Here is an 18,944-nt window from a genome sequence, read left to right on the forward strand (position 1 = left end):
GTAAATGTACTTTACTTCCTGATAGAAGAGTTTGGTAGAATCATAAAGGCCAGATTGTGGCAACTCCCTGGGAATATTATGATTTAACGTAGTTAAAATTATTTTAGAACACCAATGATAGGCATTTCAGGGAATTCCTCATGGTTTTTGATTTCCTTAAAATCACATTCCATAAATGGCTACCTATTTTGTTTATAGTCAACTCCTTTTGTTGGTTTTCAGGTAGCAAATATCCAGTCATTTCATAACCAGAAGAAAAGATTTATATGTATTCTTTTGGACTTAACTCCTTATTTAGTTGAGTTCAGATCCTCTTAGGGAAATAAATAATATTTCTGAAGTTTCTTTAGCAAATTGTCCTTTACTGTTGGTATCATCCCAGCCACACTTTCCCAGATAGTTCATTATGATCAACTCTTCCAAAATATTGTCTCACTCTGAAAAGCATCACTTCTCACAAATGCTACTCGTGAATCAGATGTCTTTTTTAAGTTAAAAAAAAACTCCTCTTGAAAACAGCTCATCTAGTGATATTATCAACAAGATTCCTAATAAGCTTTGGTGCATTTTAAATTTCTACGACAAAAAAGTAGTTCAATTTTGCCCAGGTTAAGGAAATAGACAAACCATGGTGGAATTTTTTTTTTCTTTTGGCTTCTTTTTCTTTTAAAACAAAGAACAAAATGACAAATCCAAAATCTGAGACATCTGGATGTTTCCCATCATGTGGCTTAAGCATCTGCATTTTTTCACTTCTCATCCAGATGTTTTGGTCTTATGTAAACCTAGCTAAAGTGAAGGAGAATATCAAGCAATCATCTGGGGACTTTGATTAACATGGACAGCAAATCTGAATAATCCATGTTCTGAGAGTCCTGTTTTTTGTCTAGCTCAGAACACATTACTAATGAGGTCAAAGTTACCATAGGTTTGTTCCTTGTATGGGCCAGTTAGCTCTGATTTTTTCCATGACCACAGAATGCACCTCTAGCCTCAGCCAGCTGTCTGGAAAATGAGTGTCCTTGGTCCTACAGGTAGTCATGCAAGAAACTGAATAGCTGATCTCTACCAATTGGAAAGTAAAATAAAAATGCGTTTCCTATGGATGGTGGGTCAGTGGTGCCATTTTTGTATGAAAATAATTATAATTATTATAATATTAACTCTTATATAGTGACTATTTTGTGTCAAACACTGTTCTTAGCACTTTATGTGCTAAGAACATTAAATCACAATGTTCACAACAACCCTGTGTGTATTATTATTATTCTCATTTTACAGGTGAGGAAATAGGGTCACAGAAAGTTAAGTAATTTGCCCAAGATGAAAATGGATGACATTCTCATTTTTCTGTTCATTTTCCCACATTCCCTCTGTCAAGAAGGTCAGGTTACAATGTACTGACTGTCTAGAAAATATGTCAAAAGAGGAGAGAAACTTGGATATTTTTGCATAGTGAATTAATTGGTGGACCTGCTACTGTGGCACGCCAGTTGCCCAGTAAAGGAGGTTAATCTAATTCCTATTCTTCCACCCAATATGATAATTATCGGCATAAAAGTACCCTTTGCAAAAAAGAAAAACAATGTTTTTGTTGGCAATAAGTCAGTATATAAAGTATATATTTAAGAAACAGGACTATGTGGTTAGGAGCAATGAACTACATTGGGTGGCCTCATAGAACTAAATTGTCTGAATGTTCTGAGGAAGAATGATTTCTTTGACTGGAAAAATGCTTAAGAAACTTTGATCTCCAACCACAAATTGACTTAGAATCCTAAAATTCTAGACCTAGACAGGATGTAAAGAGATAATCTGTTTTTCTTTTTTTTTTTAATTGTAAACAATAAATTACTTGTTGAAAGAAGCAAAAGAAAAAAAATTCCTCTTATAGTTTTAAGGACTCCAGGAATTAAAAGTTCACAGATGCTCTCAAATTTATTTGTCCATTTATCAAGAAATGTGATGTGAGCGTCTACTCTGTGACCAGCACTGTTACGTGTGCTTGGATTATAACAAGGAATAAGACATGACCATTGATCTTCAGAAACTCTTCATCTAGTCTGTTGTATTCTGCTTTAGAAAGTAAAGGCTCTCCTTCCTATAACTTTCCTGCCTATTTTAAATTAATTAATTAATTAATTATTGACTGCATTGGGTCTTTGTTGCTGTGCACCGGCTTTCTCTAGTTGTGGCGAGCAGGGGTGATTCTTCATTGCAGTTTGCGGTCTTCTCATCGCGGTGGCTTCTCCTGTTGCAGAGCACGGGCTGTAGGCGCATGGGCTTCAGTAGTTGTGGCACACAGGCTCAGTAGTTGTGGCTCACAGGCTCTAGAGCGCAGGCTCAATAGTTGTGGTGCACGGGCTTAGTTGCTCTGTGGCATGTGGGATCTTCCCGGACCAGGGCTCGAACCTGTGTCCCCTGCATTGGCAGGTGGACTTTTAACCACTGTGCCACCAGAGAAGTCCCTTTCCTGCCTATTTTTAGTTTAATCTTCTAGCATTATGGAAAAGAATTGCTCAGCATCTTACTAATGGAGACTATGTTCATTAAGCTACATTTCCTTTTCCTTCTGGGCAATGCTAGACTACATTTCCTACCCCCTAAACTCTCTCCCCCTTTCCGCCCTCTTGGCATATGAGTGTTTTTTATGGGCCATTTGGTACCAGCTTCCATGTCCTCTTTCTTTACCAATCTACTGGCTAAATGGTGAGGATTCCTTGGACCTAGAGGATATCAGAGAAACAAAATGGAAAAACCCTATCTCTGACTGTGGAGCAGAGCCTCTCCTCATAACCCCATCTAATCCTCATTGGACTGATTTGAGAAAACAATACATGCAGGATTGGGGTTATTGACCTTAACAACAGTTATCTATTCTTACTAATACGATGTCCCTTATAAAATTTCTTCATACTTTAAAAGATGGTAATCACTCTGCCTTCAATTTTGGTGGAAATTTGGTTCCTTGTGTTCAATACTTATATGGTTATTAATTCTTTATTGTTCATCAACAGTCCACTCTCTGCACCCCCTCCCACCACTCCAACACACTTCAACATGTCCCATTTTTCTCTTTGTGAACATTGTCCACTTTCTCTGTTTTTCTTCTTTCCTATTACCTTTTTAATTTAAGTGTAGTTGGTTTACAATATTGTGTTAGTTTCAGGTGTACAGCATAGTGACTCAGTTATATATATATATATATATATATATCCTTTTTCATATTCTTTTCCAATATGATTTATCATGGGATATAGTTCCCTGTGCTATACAGTAGATCCCTCTTGTTTATCTATTTTATATATGGTACCATGCATCTGTCAGTCCCATACTCCCAATTTACTCTCCCCCCCCAACTTCCCATTTGGTGACCATAAGTTTGTTTTGTATTTCTGTGAATCTGTTTTGTAAATAAGTTCATTTGTACTATTTTTTAGATTCCACATATAAGTGATATCATATGATATTTGTCTTTGCCTGACTTTGCTTAGTATGTAATCTCTAGGTCCATCCATGTTGCTGCAAAAGGCATTAGTTCATTCTTTTTTATGGCTGAGTAATATTCCATTGCGTGTATGTATGTATGTGTGTGTGTGTGTGTGTGTGTGTATGTATGTATGTATGTATACCACAGTTTCTTTATCCATTCATCTGTCGATGGGCATTTAGGTTGCTTCCATGTCTTGCCTGTTGTAAATAGTGCCACTGTGAACATTGGCATGCATGTATCTTTTCTGATTAGCTTTCGACCTTTCTGCCCAGAAATGGGATTGCTGGATCATGTGGTAATTCTTAGTTTTTTAAGGAACCTCCATACTGTTTTCCATAGTGGCTACGCCAATTTACATTCCCACCAACAGTGTAAGAGGGTCCCTTTTCTCCACATCCTCTCCAGCATTTATTATTTGTAGACATTTTGATGACAGCCATTCTGACCCACGTGAGGTGATACCTCATTGTAGTTTTGATTTGCATTTCTCTAATAATTAGCAATGTTGAGCATCTTTTCATGTGCCTGTTGGCCATCTGTATGTCTTCTTTGGAGAAATGTCTATTTAGGCCTTCTGCCCATTTTTTGACTGGGTTGTTTGGTTTTTTGTTGAGTTGTACGAGCAGTTTGTATATTTTGGAAATTAAGCCCTGGTCAGTTGCAATGTTTGCAAATATTTTCTCCTAGTCTGTAGGTTGTCTTTTTGTTTATGGTTTCCTTTGTTGTGCAAAAGCTTATAAGTTTGACTGGGTCCCATTTGTTTATTTTTGCTTTTATTTCTACTGCCTTGGTAGACTGACCTAAGGAAACATTGGTACAATTTATGTCAGAGAATGTTTTGCTTATGTTCTCTTCTAGGAATTTTATGGTTTCATGCCTTATGTTTAAGTCTTTAAGCCATTTTTAGTTTATTTCTGGGCTCTTATTCTGTTCTATTCTGATCTATGTGTCTGTTTTTCTGTTTTTGTGCCAGTACCACACTGTTTTGATTACTATAGCTTTGTAGTATTGTCTGAAGTCTGGAAAGGTTATGCCTCCAGATTTACTCATTTTCCTCAGGATTGCTTTGGCAATTCTGGGTCTTTTGCAGTTCCATATAAAGATTAGGATTATTCTAGCTCTGTAAAAATATGTCATGGGTAATTTGATAGGGATTGCATTAAATCTGTAGACTGCTTTGGGTAGTATGGCCATTTTAACTATATTAATTCTTCCAATACAAGAGCATGGCATACATTTTCATTTCCTTGAATCATCTTCAATTTCTTTTATCAGTGTTTTATAGTTCTCAGCCTATAAGTCTTTCATCTCCTTGGTTAGGTTTATTCCTAGGTATTTTATTTTTTTGATGTGATTTTAAATGGGATTGTTTTTACTTTCTCCTTATATTTCACTGTTAGCGTAAAGAAGTGCAACAGATTTCTGTATATTAATCTTGTATCCTGCTACCTTGCTGAATTCATTTATCAGTTCTAATAGTTTTTGTGTGGAGTCTTTAGGGTTTTCTATATAGAGTATCATGTCATCAGCATATAATGACAATTTTACTCTTCCCTTCCTGTTTGGAGACCTTTTATTTCTTTTTCTTGTTTGATTGCTGTGGCTGGAACTTCCAATACTATGTTGAATAGAACTGGTGAGAGTGTGCATCCTGGTCTTATTCCAGAATTTAATGAGAAGGCTTTCAGCTTTTCACCATTTAGTATTATGTTGGCTGTGTGTTTGTCATAAATGGCTTTTATTATGTTGAGGTATGTTCCCTCTATACCAACTTTGGCAAGAATTTTTATTATGAACTGATATTGAAGTTTATCAAATGCTTTTGCTGAATTTATGTGTTTTTTTCTTTTATTGATGTGTAATATCGCATTGATTTGCATATGTTGAACCATTCTTGTGACCCTGGAATGGATCCAACTTGATCATGGTGTATGATACTTTTTATGTGTTGTTGAGTTTGGTTTGCTAATATTTTGTTGGGGATTTTGTATCTATATTCATCAAAGATATTGTTGCTTTTTCTGTTTTAAAACTCATGGCAAACACCCCCAATCTCTGCCTCCTAGAGTTTCCTCTGATTGAATAACTTCAGTGTCTTTAAGATCATAATTCTTTACTCCAAAGTGAAGTGAAGAATTTGAAGAGAATCAGATGAGATATAAATGATCAAATTCCATCAATTCCTTGTTTAAGATTTTGTGATTATACTCAGTGGAGTAAATGTAATTTTGTTTCTAAATCAGATTTGCTGAAGCACTTTGCCTTTCCTGACAAATATTCTCCTGCAAACACTTCAGGTTTGATCCAGTAGCAAATATACCTATTGTTATGTTGTCTCTATCCTTGTCTTTACAGTGTGAGGGTGCTCAGTTAAGAAGGTAAGTTAAATATTCTAAAATAATTCCTTTGATACAACTAAATTTTCTGAACTTTGGAGTCTTTATTGACTGTGTTTTCTCTTCATTTCCATTTTTCACATCCCACATCCTGCCTATTCCTCTTCATCCTCAAATTTGCCTTTTTTTTTGAGAATATCCAGGCCATCACCCTCCATCTCTTATCACCTCACGTGTGGACTATGACAACAGCCCCCCGACTGGCCTCCCTGACACAATTGTTTCCCTCCATCTAGTTCTCCGTACCAGGTGCATGTTGCAGAGATTCTCCTAGCCTTATTTTTTATTATGCGCTCACATAGATTTCTGCCCTTGCTAGCCAAATTTGCTCATCACCTAATAGGACTTACTTATTTCCCCCTCAGTCTTTACATGTGCTATTCTCCACATTTGGGAAATTGCCTTTTTTTCACTACTTGTTCCCTCTGTCCAAACTTAACTCTTGCCCAATTCAGGACTGAATCACCCCACCTCACTTATCAGCTCTGTGTGTATGATATTAATTTTTCTACACTGGACCGTGTTCTGCAAATACCCCTTTCTTCTTGCATTTGATGTGTAAAATACTTGAGAACAGGGACTTCAATTTTTTAAAAATATTTCTATCATACTTTTTGTAGTGGAGAGTACACAGTGGGCATCTAATAGTCACGATTGACTTTAGTAATATCTGGAGAAATTTGTTTGATTAACTAGCAGTGAGCATTTGGGAAGACAAGCTTTGATGGGTGTAGGTGATTTTACAAGTTCTGATTTCACAGCAATTAGAGTGCTGAATAATCTTCTTAAATTGCCTATGGCTGATTTTAGTTCTAAAAAGGACAAATTTGATATGAAAGAGTTTGAAGTGAATTATTGTTTATCAAACAGCCCCGTATATTCATCAGAGTGCCTTGATGTTCAACACTGTGACCTCCTATCAAACATCTTAGAACAAAAATGCATGAGTCATAGAGAAATTTGAGCCAGACAATTTTCTACATTAAATTATCTCCCAGAAAAGAGCAACAACAATTGCAAGTGTTCAAACTTAGCTGGACACTATGGAACTATTTTCTGTCTTAACTTCACTCTGGTTTTATCAGATCACTACCTCACCTTGGAAAATGAATACAAGGAGCATAAAGATTTATATGTTCAATTTTCAGGATATTTCCCTTGGTCATTATTTAATCTTCTAGAAAACACTTGGTGAAAACCAGCTAATTTATTTAAAAATAAAATGCCAAAGGGCAGTAAATGCTTGAAACCAGTGGTTCTATATACTTGTAAGCCCTTCAACCACCAAGTGCATCAGAGAGTCTCCTTCTTTTACTTGCCATGATTTCCTTCTTTCTCACACCAGCCATTTTCCAACTTGTTACAGAGGTAATACATAGGATACTACTCATTTCCATGTTCTCTTGAAAATCTTGTATAAATTTCTATAAATTTCCTTCATAACCGAACTGTTTCTCCTCTCACTGAAGCCTATTTCCTACTTTTAAACAGCCACAGATCTTCAACAAAATATCAACTTTTCACATGATGAAAAGTTGGGTTTGTCTTATCAGAAGCCCTCAAGTGCCATTTTACCCATTTTTAAATGAGAGTGATTGAAAGCAGAACATATTTGGATCTAATTCAATTAAGACTTAGAGGGGATGAGAAGAGATACCTTCTTACGTCTTTTCAAGAACCATCCAGCTACCTTTCAGAGTCTCCAGTTAGATTGGAGCACATAGATTGCCAAACCTGCTGGATTTCACACTTTGTCAAGTTAAAACCATGTATGTGTTGTCCATCTCTCTGAGCGTTGTTTATTTTTAATGCAGTTTTCATTTCCTATGTATCTATTGCTTTTGTGCATTTCTCACTTGTCTCATAATTTCTGACATTTTCAGAATTTTTCACCTTAAAATAGCCTCAATTTTAAAAAGTAAGCATACTGTTGGTGGATGAGCTATATAAAGTTGTTATGAATGTATGGGAACTAGTTACATCAGTATTTTTCTAAATTTCCAAAATCCATTTCAGTGAAAAACTGAGAAGAAAAATTTTTCCCACTGTGAAAGCAACTGGAAGAATGCATCATGTTCTAGACTAAATACTTATTATGTCCATATGGGCTATATCTTTTTAAAAAATCTCAGATGAAAATTGAATTTTGAATTGCCATCTAGAAATAAATTTTTATAGATAGTGTACACATTGGTTCCTGAAAATGGTAGAAAAGGTTTCTTGTCAAGTTCCCCAACACAAGTGTGAATGCTCTGTTTTTGACTACCTACTAGTAGTGAAAGGACACATTGTGGCCAGCCAACTCAAATTGCTACCCACGTTTAATCATTGTAAATAAAGGAAGCAGAGAGACCCATGTTATATTTTCAGAACTGGCATGCTCAATACAGAACTATTAGTTTAAAAATACCACTGAACATTCTATTTGAATTAATCTAGACTTCTGTGAAAAACAAACTAATAAAAAGTACAATTGGTCACTTAAACATGTACTACTCATTTCATGCAGGTTATTAACTTAGTAATTACACATATCACTAAAGAACAATGAGAGTAAATACAACTTTGTAACACTTGGAAAACAGTTCAGAATCGATAAATTTCCATTTTGAAATACCTAAAGTTTCTACAGAAGCAAAAATCACTTTTCTCAGTGGAAAAAAATACATCTATGAAACACCTATGCGTTGGACAGTACTTTTTAAAGGAGCAACTAATTGTCCCACTGTGAAATGAACATGTATCACTGCTAAGGTTTCACATACTGTTGGTGCATAATGCATTTTCTGAGCAGCTGGATATAGAAAAGCAGCAGAAAAACAAGTACTTTGAACAAAACCCATGGATTATAGGGAATCAGTCATGTAAAGAGGTTGAAAGAAATAATCAAAACATGTTACCTAATGTTCTCTTACACATTTGAGTTTCACAATTACAAAGACTGGGAAAATTCTTACACACTGTGTACATTTGTACTTGTTTATATTTGCCCCAAAACATGACTTAAGAACCATATACAAAATGCCAGAATGAAACTCAATTAACAATTGACCCCCCACAGGAATCTTTGTGGAGAGCACACCAAAATTAATCGGAAAGAACATAAAGTAGTAATTCACAATAAATATTAGAATAGGGGCACATTCCTTTCAGCAAATTCATAATATGTTAGATATTCACAGGAATTTTCTGATATGGTACAGTCACAGTCACAATGTGAGGGTAGAGAAGTTTAGTCTATAAAATATACATATTGAAGCATCAGGAATAGAGATACTTCTGAAGGAGCCTTGCACACATGGCCAAGCAGATATTGTGTATGTACAGAATAGTCTGTTTCACAACTAAATTTCAGATGAGAATCACTGCAATTGCTGCTCTAACACTAGTAAACTTGAATCATTTAGTACTTCATCTGTGAATATTGTTTCATTTCTTTTCTACTGCTGACTCTTGCAGTCAATATTTATTTAAATTCAAACTCCAACGATGTTGAAATAAAAGTAGGAAGATGTGAGCATCTTCATATAAAGCTTATAGCAGGTCAAGAGATCATTTGGAAAAAATCCAAATCTGAATTTTTTAGCAAGCAATAAAATGCATAACTTAAAATGTGTTTTCAAATGTGTAAAACTTTGTTAATAGGCTAAAATGCCATAAGATTTGTTTAACACCATCCTAAAAGAACAGCCTATTCATTTGCTTAAGAAATGTACATTGTTTATCTACCTACCAGTTTGCCTACAGAAGATGTGCTTCCCTAATAAAACTAAAAACTCTCATTATGAGTGTTGATTTAGTACACAGAAGTTGTCCATTATGTTGAAGAAGTTCTAAACGTTTCAATCAGATTTTTTCTTAACTGATCTTCCTCTACAAACAATCTTCCACTTGGGATGCCTCAACACTTCTTTCTTGATAATTCCTGATTTTTGGTTACTCTATAGAAGTTCTCTTTTCCCCTTAAAACTTAGTTCAGAAATTTCAAATTCAGTTAAAGTCTTTAAATTTCCTGCTTTCAAATAACATGTAAATACTGAAATATTCATAAATATTAACTTACCTACCAAACTTGCAGTCTAAGTGGTATCATAAAACCTACTCTATAGAATAGAATTTAATATTGTTTTCTTTTAAGGAAGAAATCAAAACTGTACATTGGAACAACGTACTATACTACAAAAGCAGGTCCTTCTATCCCCCCACTACTCTGGAAATGTAAACAAAAAAATTAGATACAAAAGTGATTTCTGTGCCTTTTTCTTTGAACACCTTTTCAGCACCTCAATGTTATTAGGTGTACTTTTTGCTTGGTATAGCAGAAATTTTTATGCTCACATAGCTGTTCAGAAGACTTCAGATTTTCCGCTACCAAATATCACTGGTGAAGCTAAGCTCTTTGGATGATAAAGGTAGCAGGGAACTGTTCCTATGAAATTCCTGGGTATCTTTCAGGGCATTATTAAGGGGTAGCTGTCCATTGAGTAGTGTCAGAGGCAGGTTACAATAGGTGTGGTGGTTGTCTAAGGAAGGTACTGGCAAGGTGGTGGTTGGCATCTCGTGTTTATAACCTCTGCAACAGTGCCTCATTTGCATCGAATCTGAATGGTGGAAATCTGGGAGGTCAGCTTGAGATGACACCAGAGAGGCCGAGGTACTGGTCATGGCAATAGATGGTATAGGCTGGAGTTCTCCAAAAAGTCCTTGTTCTGCGGAGTCCAGAACATGACACCGAGAAAGCATTTCTTTTTTCCTGATGGGCATTTCATATACTAAGTGCTTCCAAAACTTAGAATTTAATTTGCTGCTCTTGGGTCCCTTCCACTTGATCAAGGACAGAAGTTTGATGCTGCGCTTTAGTGATTCCACTTCCTGGCAATTCACCTTCCCCTTTAATTCTGTACATTCAATCAAAATCACTTTGATTTCTCCACTGACTAGCATGTTATGGAGTCTGCTTTCCAATTCGAAAACACTCCATCCTCGTCTGAGAATATAGTCTGGAGTTAGCACAATAATAAGTCTTCTGCTTTGCTCAACACATCTTGTGAGATCTTCAATGTAGGCTACAAATCACAGAAAGAGAGAAAAAGTAAAACAAAGACATTTCCAGTCTTTAAAGCATTAGGTTTGCACCCTAGTATAGCAAAGATCCAGTCTTTCACTAAGGTACATCACATTTTCTTTTCTCGTATTGCACACTCAGAAGGCTCGTTGCCTTAAAAATAAAAATGAAAAAAAAATCTTCTAATACTTTTCTTTCCCCTCATCATTACTTACAGTGTTCTGTTAGCTATATAAACTCTGACTTCTTAAGAGCTTAGGTGTAGTTCAGTTATTTTTATTTACTTAATCATTTAATTCAAGGCAGGCTTCAAGGTTAGTACTCTTAAGTGAACAAGCAATCAGCGGGTTGATGAAAAGAGAAATGGAACCTTTTAATGAAGGTCACTGTATTTATGGGTTTGGTTTGCTTTTCCCCCAGTTTCCAACTACTAAACAAGTAGGGGGTCTATGTATATATAATATATATATATATTATATATATATATAAATATATAAATGCTTCAAAGATAATGTGCTAGAGATGGTGGAAAATCTCTTCTACAATCCTAGCTTGTTTCTCAGAATACCTTCTGTTCTTTGCAACCTTACATTCTCCATTTTGCCCTTCAAACCCGGAGGTAGGGAAGTGGTGTGTGTGTGTGTGTGTGTGTGTGTGTGTGTGTGTGTGTGTGCCCATGAGTTTAATCTGAACCAGCTGCTCTTTGTTCAGAGGAGGAGTGAGGGGTGGAGTCAGAGGTGGGGGGTGGTGTGGAAAGAACAGTAAAGGGGGAGGAGTCTATCAACTGAGAAGTCTTTGCTCTACTTTGTGGAACAATTCTGAAAGTGAGGTGAACAAGTTATGTCCTTTTCCTAGTAGAAAAACACTCAACGAACTCTAGATTTGTTTATCCCATGGAATAATCCTTTTGCAACCGTGCTTCCCAAAGTCTTATCCGCCAAAAAGGGAAACACACACATGTGTTAACAAATGGAGACTTGGACACAGGTGCTGCAACAGAGAGCTGTCTTTACTAAGCAGAGCACAAGGCCTTGTCTAATGTACAGTGCCCTCTAGCAGAAGCAGTGCTTACAGAAGCATAGCAACATTTGTCACTGCAAATCTGCCCAAGGTTACAGACTGCTTTCAAGGAGTCACGTCCAGTACACAGTGAGGGGCCACCAAACAGCCCAGTACAAGCCATTTGAAAAGAGAAACTTATTTTACAGATGAATATTTTACAGATGATCTCTCTTTTCCAGGGTTTTATTTCTACCATTTGGCAGCAAGAACACTTTCACAAGTGAAAAAGAGCAAATTTTCTATACACCCTACAGATAAACAAAAAACTTTTTGAGAGATACACAGAGAATTGCCCATTTAACAATTTGTTGTTACTGCTGTTTTGGTTTTTACTTAATACATTTCAGGACTTTCTCATGCAGTAGTTACAGAGACTGTATCTGAGGGAATAAGGCAACTTCTAAGTGGGGAGGGAACCCATTAAGAATTTTATGCATTTTCTTTTAGAGATCACGTTTTCAAGGAAAAAAAATCAGCATTGAAATCTGCAAAAAATAAAAATGAAAACAAAAAACCAAACAAAAATACCACACAAGTAGCAATGGGGAAGTTATCACTCTGTAATTGTCATTTAGAGAACTGGTGAAACAGAATGGAAGGAAAGGTAGAAAGTTTCAATAGAGTGGAAAAATATTATCCCAATGTATCAACAGCTCTGACTCTTCATTTTCTTCCTTTCTTTCTGCTCCCAAAAAGAAAGAAGTTATGTGGGAAGCTTCATCATTAGAAGTTGGATCTGTAAGATACAGTAAAATAAACTATCATGCATCTTTCCCATTATTCTTTTCACCTTTCCTCCAAACAAAATGAAACAAAACCAAACCCCAAACTTATACATGGTATAAGTGCAGGAGTCCATGAAAACACAGTTTTACCAGGTTATGTATGAGTTAATTGTTATTTTTACAGAAGAATTCCTTACCAAATGATTTACTGAGGAATTATTCCAAGTAGCATTCGTCCCTCATTAATTGTAGCTTTACATTTAATTTTTAAAAATTGATCTGTACAAACCTTGGCAGGAGCACATTTGTCACAGAAACTATACCTCTATGAACAACGCTGTTTCTATGTGTTGGGATGTAATTTATTTTTAAAATATACTTTTAAAAACAAAAGGTATAGCTATACATATCTCTATCCATTTCAAGAAAATTACAACTCAAGTGTTCAGTCATAAGAGAAACTATATACATACACACTAATGAATTTGACTGGGAAGTCATAGGCTTTGGCTTTATTATCCTCTTTCTTGATTGGGGAAGGGAACAGGGTACAACATTTTTCCGCATTAATATTGTTCTCCCCCTTCACCATTCTATTACACTTTGCCATTTGACAGCTAAGCAGAATGCAAAATTTAGGGTTTGGGGGGCTTCTTAGAGATTCATTAAACAGAATTTTCACTTGCCCCCAGAAAGAATGCCTGTCAGGACAGATCCCACTACACTCAGCTGCACAGGGTGTGGGTGTTGAAGGGAACCTTGGAGAGAGGGAGTGGTCCCTGTCTCCTGCATACTACACTGGCTGTGCTTATCCTGGCAAAGCCTAGTGGAGAGTTGAGGCAACCATCCAGATAATTCCGGCTGAAAACCTGCTCTGGAAGAAAAAAGGGTCTGAATTATCCTGGTTTGCCCTATATATACATTAATCATATGCACTGGAGTCAGTCAGTCAGTACATCTAAATTTTCCCTGGGTAGACACAGCCCAAGTGTCCCAAAGAAAACATGAGCCATTTTCTTGGGCCCTGAATTTCGTGTTCCATTTCACTTGGTGAAAAACCAAGTGGAAGTTTTCAGATGTGAAGCCCACATTTCACTTCTTGGGATGGTGATCAGTGGCTGGGCAGCAACCTCAATGTTTGAAAGCAGCTGGGGAGGTGCCGCTAAGAGCTGCCTGGCTCTCAGGAAAAGAAGGAGAGACTGTGCCCTAGCTTCCATATTCTGGCTTGTTCTCTCTGTTTTTCTATGTTTTTTTTTTTCTTATTCTCACCCCCTTTGCTCCTCTTTCTTTCTCCATTTCTTTTTTTTTTCTTTTCCTGTGCTGTTTCTCTTGTCCTTTTACCTCCCTCTTTGCTTTCTTTCTCACTTTTTTCTCCCTTCCCCTGTCTTACTCTCCCTTCCTCTTTTGCCTATCTCCCTTTGCCCCCTTTCTCCCTCCCTTCCTAAATCTTTTCTTTCTGTCTCTTTATCTTTGGGAAAAAACAAGGACCTAGATATCATGAAAAGTATAAATAAATTAGCAAGGGACCCAACAGGTAGAGTTAATATTTTTTACTTGCTAATCTTTAGCCAGGCAGTCGTTGCTGGCTCCTACACAGCAAGTGCCCAAAATAATTTTCCCCTTACCCTGGGGTTGCATGTCTGTATCCAATGACTGTGAATTGGAGCCTGATCCATTAGGACCATGTCCTGTTTTTGTATGGCCTGTGAGCTAAGAATGATTTTTTAAAACATTTTTAAAGGGTTGTAAAAGAAATAAAGAATATGATGCAACAGAGACCATATATAACCTACAAAGCCTAAAATATTTATTCTCTGGACCTTTACAGAGAAAGGTTGCCACCCCTGAATTAGAGACCAATCAGGATGTTTAGGTTTGGAAAAGTTCCAAATAAACTAAGCAGAAACAGGCATCAAGTTAAGGCATTGCTGGTCCATAGCTAGTGTAGTCCATGACAGGCAGTGGTGTTTGTCATGGTAGGGCTGTGGTTTTGTGGGAGACATGTTAGAAAACTTCAGAAACCATTTTAAAAGGTTTCTTACCACGAAGAGATAACAAAGAAATGTTTTTCAAAAAAAAAAATCCCTAAATCCACAGCACATAAGAATACTCGCTAAATCTTGCCCTGACTTGTTCAGGCAAATTTAGCAACTGAGTAGCAGGAATCCCTTAAAAGACTCTTTTTTTCCACATAAAAATATAAAGTATCCCTTAAATGAAAGGTCATTATTTCTTTGCAGATTTTAGTTTGAAGTAACTTACGATGACAGAAAAAACTAAAGAGGGTTGTGTCTGACAGCATTCTGTTTCTCTAAACAAGGCTATGAAACCACACTAGATTATCAGCCATGAAACAAAGCTATTACACTTAACCTATTTGTGATCGTCACAATTTTGTAAAAAAACAAACAAACAAAAAAAACGGACAGTTGTATAAACCAAAATTCCAGTGTATTTAGAAAAATAGAATTCAGTCTACAAAAGTGACTTGAAAACAGGACACATTAACAAAGCAAAATGTAAACTGAAGGAAGAAATAAAAGGACAAAATAGAAGCAGAAAGAATATAATGGCAGCCCCAAGAAATTGCTTCTAATGGGATGTATATTCTTTCCCAAAAGAACTCAGTACTCTTAAATGCCAGGCTTTGAATCTACTGCAGATGTAGGCAGAAGGACAAGGTGAAAACACTCTCATTCATGAATTTCTATGTGGTCTTGCTACTGCCTACTAACCATATGATTTATCAAACTAATCAATTAGCTACTTATAAATTATCTTTGTGTTGACACTTCCACTTATGTCAGGATCATTATTAGGGGCAGACAGCATATTAAAAATTAAAAGACAAATACTTAGTCTGTAAACAAAAGCATAATTTATTACTTTGCCAGGTTCAAATAATAGAATCTTGGTTGGCTTATATTCACAGCTATGTACAACCAATATCAGTTAAACAGAAAAATCATTAGGGTGAGATAGGATGCATCAAAACTGAATAATACCCCACCAATTTTAGTGAATATTAGTTAATTGATAGCTATAAATGGTGATATTTATTAAACCTATGGGTTTAATAAACCAGTCAATACTTAAAATCAAGACAATTTCTGACAGTGATTGATCCACTCCTATGACTGGTGAGGAAAAACCAGCAAAAATAATACAGGTTTCACATGTATCAAAAAAAGTGTATTACTCAGCACTAAATATTTGGTAAAAAATTATTAGACCTCTGGTATAAATAGAGGCATACAGTGAGGTACTTTATAATGTAGTCTTACTGAAAATACTACCTGCATGTAAAATAATGATACTTAATACTAACCTATTGAAAGAGATACAGGTTGACAACTTCACTCTTTGTCTTGGCCAACGTTGCTAAAGCTTTTGGGTCTTGCTTCTGTATCTGGCAGATGTAAGAATCTGTGTTGTCTGCCACAGATATTGAGGGTACAAAATTTTTTATTTAGCCAGGTGTGTGTGAGGGGAGTAGGGGGCTTTCTGAACAGTGTGTGATATTACTTGCCCTATAAAAACCTTCCCTGGCCCCTCCTCTAAGTCCTTGGCTTGATAATTCATAGTTCACTGGGCTAAATTTTTTGGCAGGAGTTTTGTTTTCTGTTGACTAGTGTAAGTGTTCTAACTGATTCTGATTAAAAAGTTGATCAACATTAACATGGATTTGTTGAGTCCTTGTGAGTGCAGGGAACCACAATTTATTTACAGTTTTGAGTTTGGAGGCTGTATTTCTGGTAATGAATCCTTTACTTTTGCTATAGCATTTCACCAGTGGATGGACAGGGAAGCATGACAGTGGGCAGAATTTACTCTGGAATGTTGTCCACATCTCTAAATTCTTTCTCTTCCCTCTTTACCTCTTCACTGAGAATAGAGGTAAGTAATAGAACACATTCAGAGAATACTAAAAGAAAGAAAATGTGGAGAGTAGCAAACAAAGAGAGTCTGCAAAATGTTCTTCCCCTCCTCTTTTCCCCCTTAAACTCATGCCCTAAAAATTTGTAGATATAACTAATTCTAATCAGTGCAATCTTGATAAATATGGAACAAGACAACTTGCTCCTTATATAGTCTTTTCTGTGGTTCCTTTGGTACTTAAGACAATTTTATCCTGGTCTTCTACTTTTTTTTTAAGGTGTCTGTTCTTTGTGCTATCCAAAAAGTAGATTTCCTGATTGAAATTCTACACAGTGGATTCTTCCTTTACCTCAAACATTGATGAGAAACCTCAGTCCATTGACCGCAGTATTTTGCTGGGCATATTGGATACAGTTCCCTCTCTCTTGACTAACATGAAGGGGATGGTGGGCTTATCTAATTTTATTCCATATGAGTAAGTTGTACACAATGTGTTAAATTTCCATGCCTGTGCATGTCACCCCTGCCTCACACTTTTTAGGTCACAGACGTCAGATTGCCTGGAAAAGGAATTTATTACTCCCCAAGGACAATTTCCTTGAATGGTATCCAATATGTCCAGCTATTAGAGGAACTATTGGCAATGAGTAGCTACAGATACATGTACAAAAATGTTTTTTGCATGCCTCACTTCATAAGTGACTAGGGATCATGTGACACCAGATGTATTCTCTAGTCATTTGTCATTTCAATGTCAGCACAATCACATGGCCATTAAAGAACTGAAGATTAGAATAGGGAGGAAGGTCTAGCACATGCAAGAATGTAATCAGACATTATAATTTTCCCTTAAATTACTGAAAGAGTCCTAGGATTCTTGAGTGAGAGAAACAAATAGAAATTTGAGCATGAAAACAAATGGAAAGACAATTTGATATTTGAGGCCAAATTCATAAATATAATTTCAATAGACATGGCTGATCAGCCATACGCACGATAATATTTTTCACTCACTAGTGTCTTTCTCTGGTGCAATAATGCAGGAAGAACTCACACAGAGATCCCCATAGTCTTCCTATGATTAGAAGAGGAAACTGAGCTAAAAGACTTTAAAAGATTTTTTTCTCTTTAATGTGCACTTAATCATCTATAGATTTTTCTAAAACTTCAGCCAGAACTAGCTCAATTTATAATTGTTAATCAGTATTGCACATGCACTTTTAAGCACCTTGCTTGCTTTCTCTTAAGGGCAAACAAAAGCTATAAGATTGGGTTGTTTCTACTTTTAGTCTTGGAGTACTATTCTCTCCATCTGACCAGTTGATTAACTTTTATATTTTTATGCTTTTAAATCTCTGCAGAAACACTGAGATAAGATGGGCTCAAAAGCCTAAATGGTACTCATCCAAAAATGTCCCCAATCTCAGGATCTCAACTGCACAGCTGGGTTCTGTTGGTCACTTGTCAGCTTCAGAGCACATCTGTTCATTCCTAAAGGATCCACTAGGCCCTATGAACACAATGTGCTCTGTGTAGAGTACTTTACACCACAAAACCCAGCAGCTGCATGGGTGAGAAAATCTCTACTTCTCAAGTTTGTGTCTCTAGGCAGTTTGAGTAGGGTGTTTTCTCTCTGGCTTTCTTTTGGTTGCCTGTCACTCCTGACATTCAGATGCCTGTTGGCAACAAAGTTGCTTTTGCTATTCTACTACAGATGTTTCTAGCCTGGGAAGAGACAGACCAAACTTTTACTGGAAAGTAGAAATTCTTGCCACATTCATGCACCAAACCTGAGAAAACATAAGGAAGATCCTGGCCACAGGCTCAAGAATGGAAAGGTAGGTCACTGCCAGGAAAATAATGTCCAGATCTGAAGACTTTTAGTTTTAGCATTTAGGAAAAATGTTTGTGTCAAATCTTCCCACCTGTGCTGTTCCATGATGGTCAAACGACACTTCTCTAGTAGGGCATGTGAGAAGGGTACAGTTACCTATACCTCACCTTGGAGAGTGACATCTTTATATTGAAGCTTTCTGTGAACTCACAGTCATGCGTGCATTGGTGTCAGGGGGAGGAAGAAGGGTGGGGGACACCCATTCATGTACTTCTGAAACTGTATACATTAGAAATATTTGTGTGTTGATGAGGTTGAATTGGAATACCACGAGAGTGGTACAAATGAAACTGAAGATACATCAAAAGTGAAGGCATTAAACATGAATGGGTTTATGTCATAGACTTCATTAGTTTGATTCATAGAAAATTATTGTTGTAGGTCAAGAATGATATTATGAAGTCTGATTTTACAATTCTCAAAGGCCTCA

The 18,944-nt window shown here is 36.4% G+C and overlaps 1 protein-coding gene across 1 annotated transcript in view; it reads right to left on the reverse strand.

Annotated features, from left to right (window-relative positions):
• Positions 1-10,257: 10,257 nt before the first annotated feature.
• Positions 10,258-18,944, reverse strand: part of IL1RAPL2 (interleukin 1 receptor accessory protein like 2) — a 689,119-nt gene continuing 680,432 nt past the window's right edge. Inside the window, exon 10 of the mRNA XM_060002166.1 lies at positions 10,258-10,955. Within this exon, the coding sequence (XP_059858149.1) occupies positions 10,258-10,955 (698 nt within the window). The remainder of the gene's footprint in view (positions 10,956-18,944) is intronic.

Source organism: Delphinus delphis, chromosome X (genome assembly GCF_949987515.2).
Source record: "Delphinus delphis chromosome X, mDelDel1.2, whole genome shotgun sequence".
NCBI classification, from domain to species: Eukaryota; Metazoa; Chordata; class Mammalia; order Artiodactyla; family Delphinidae; genus Delphinus; species Delphinus delphis.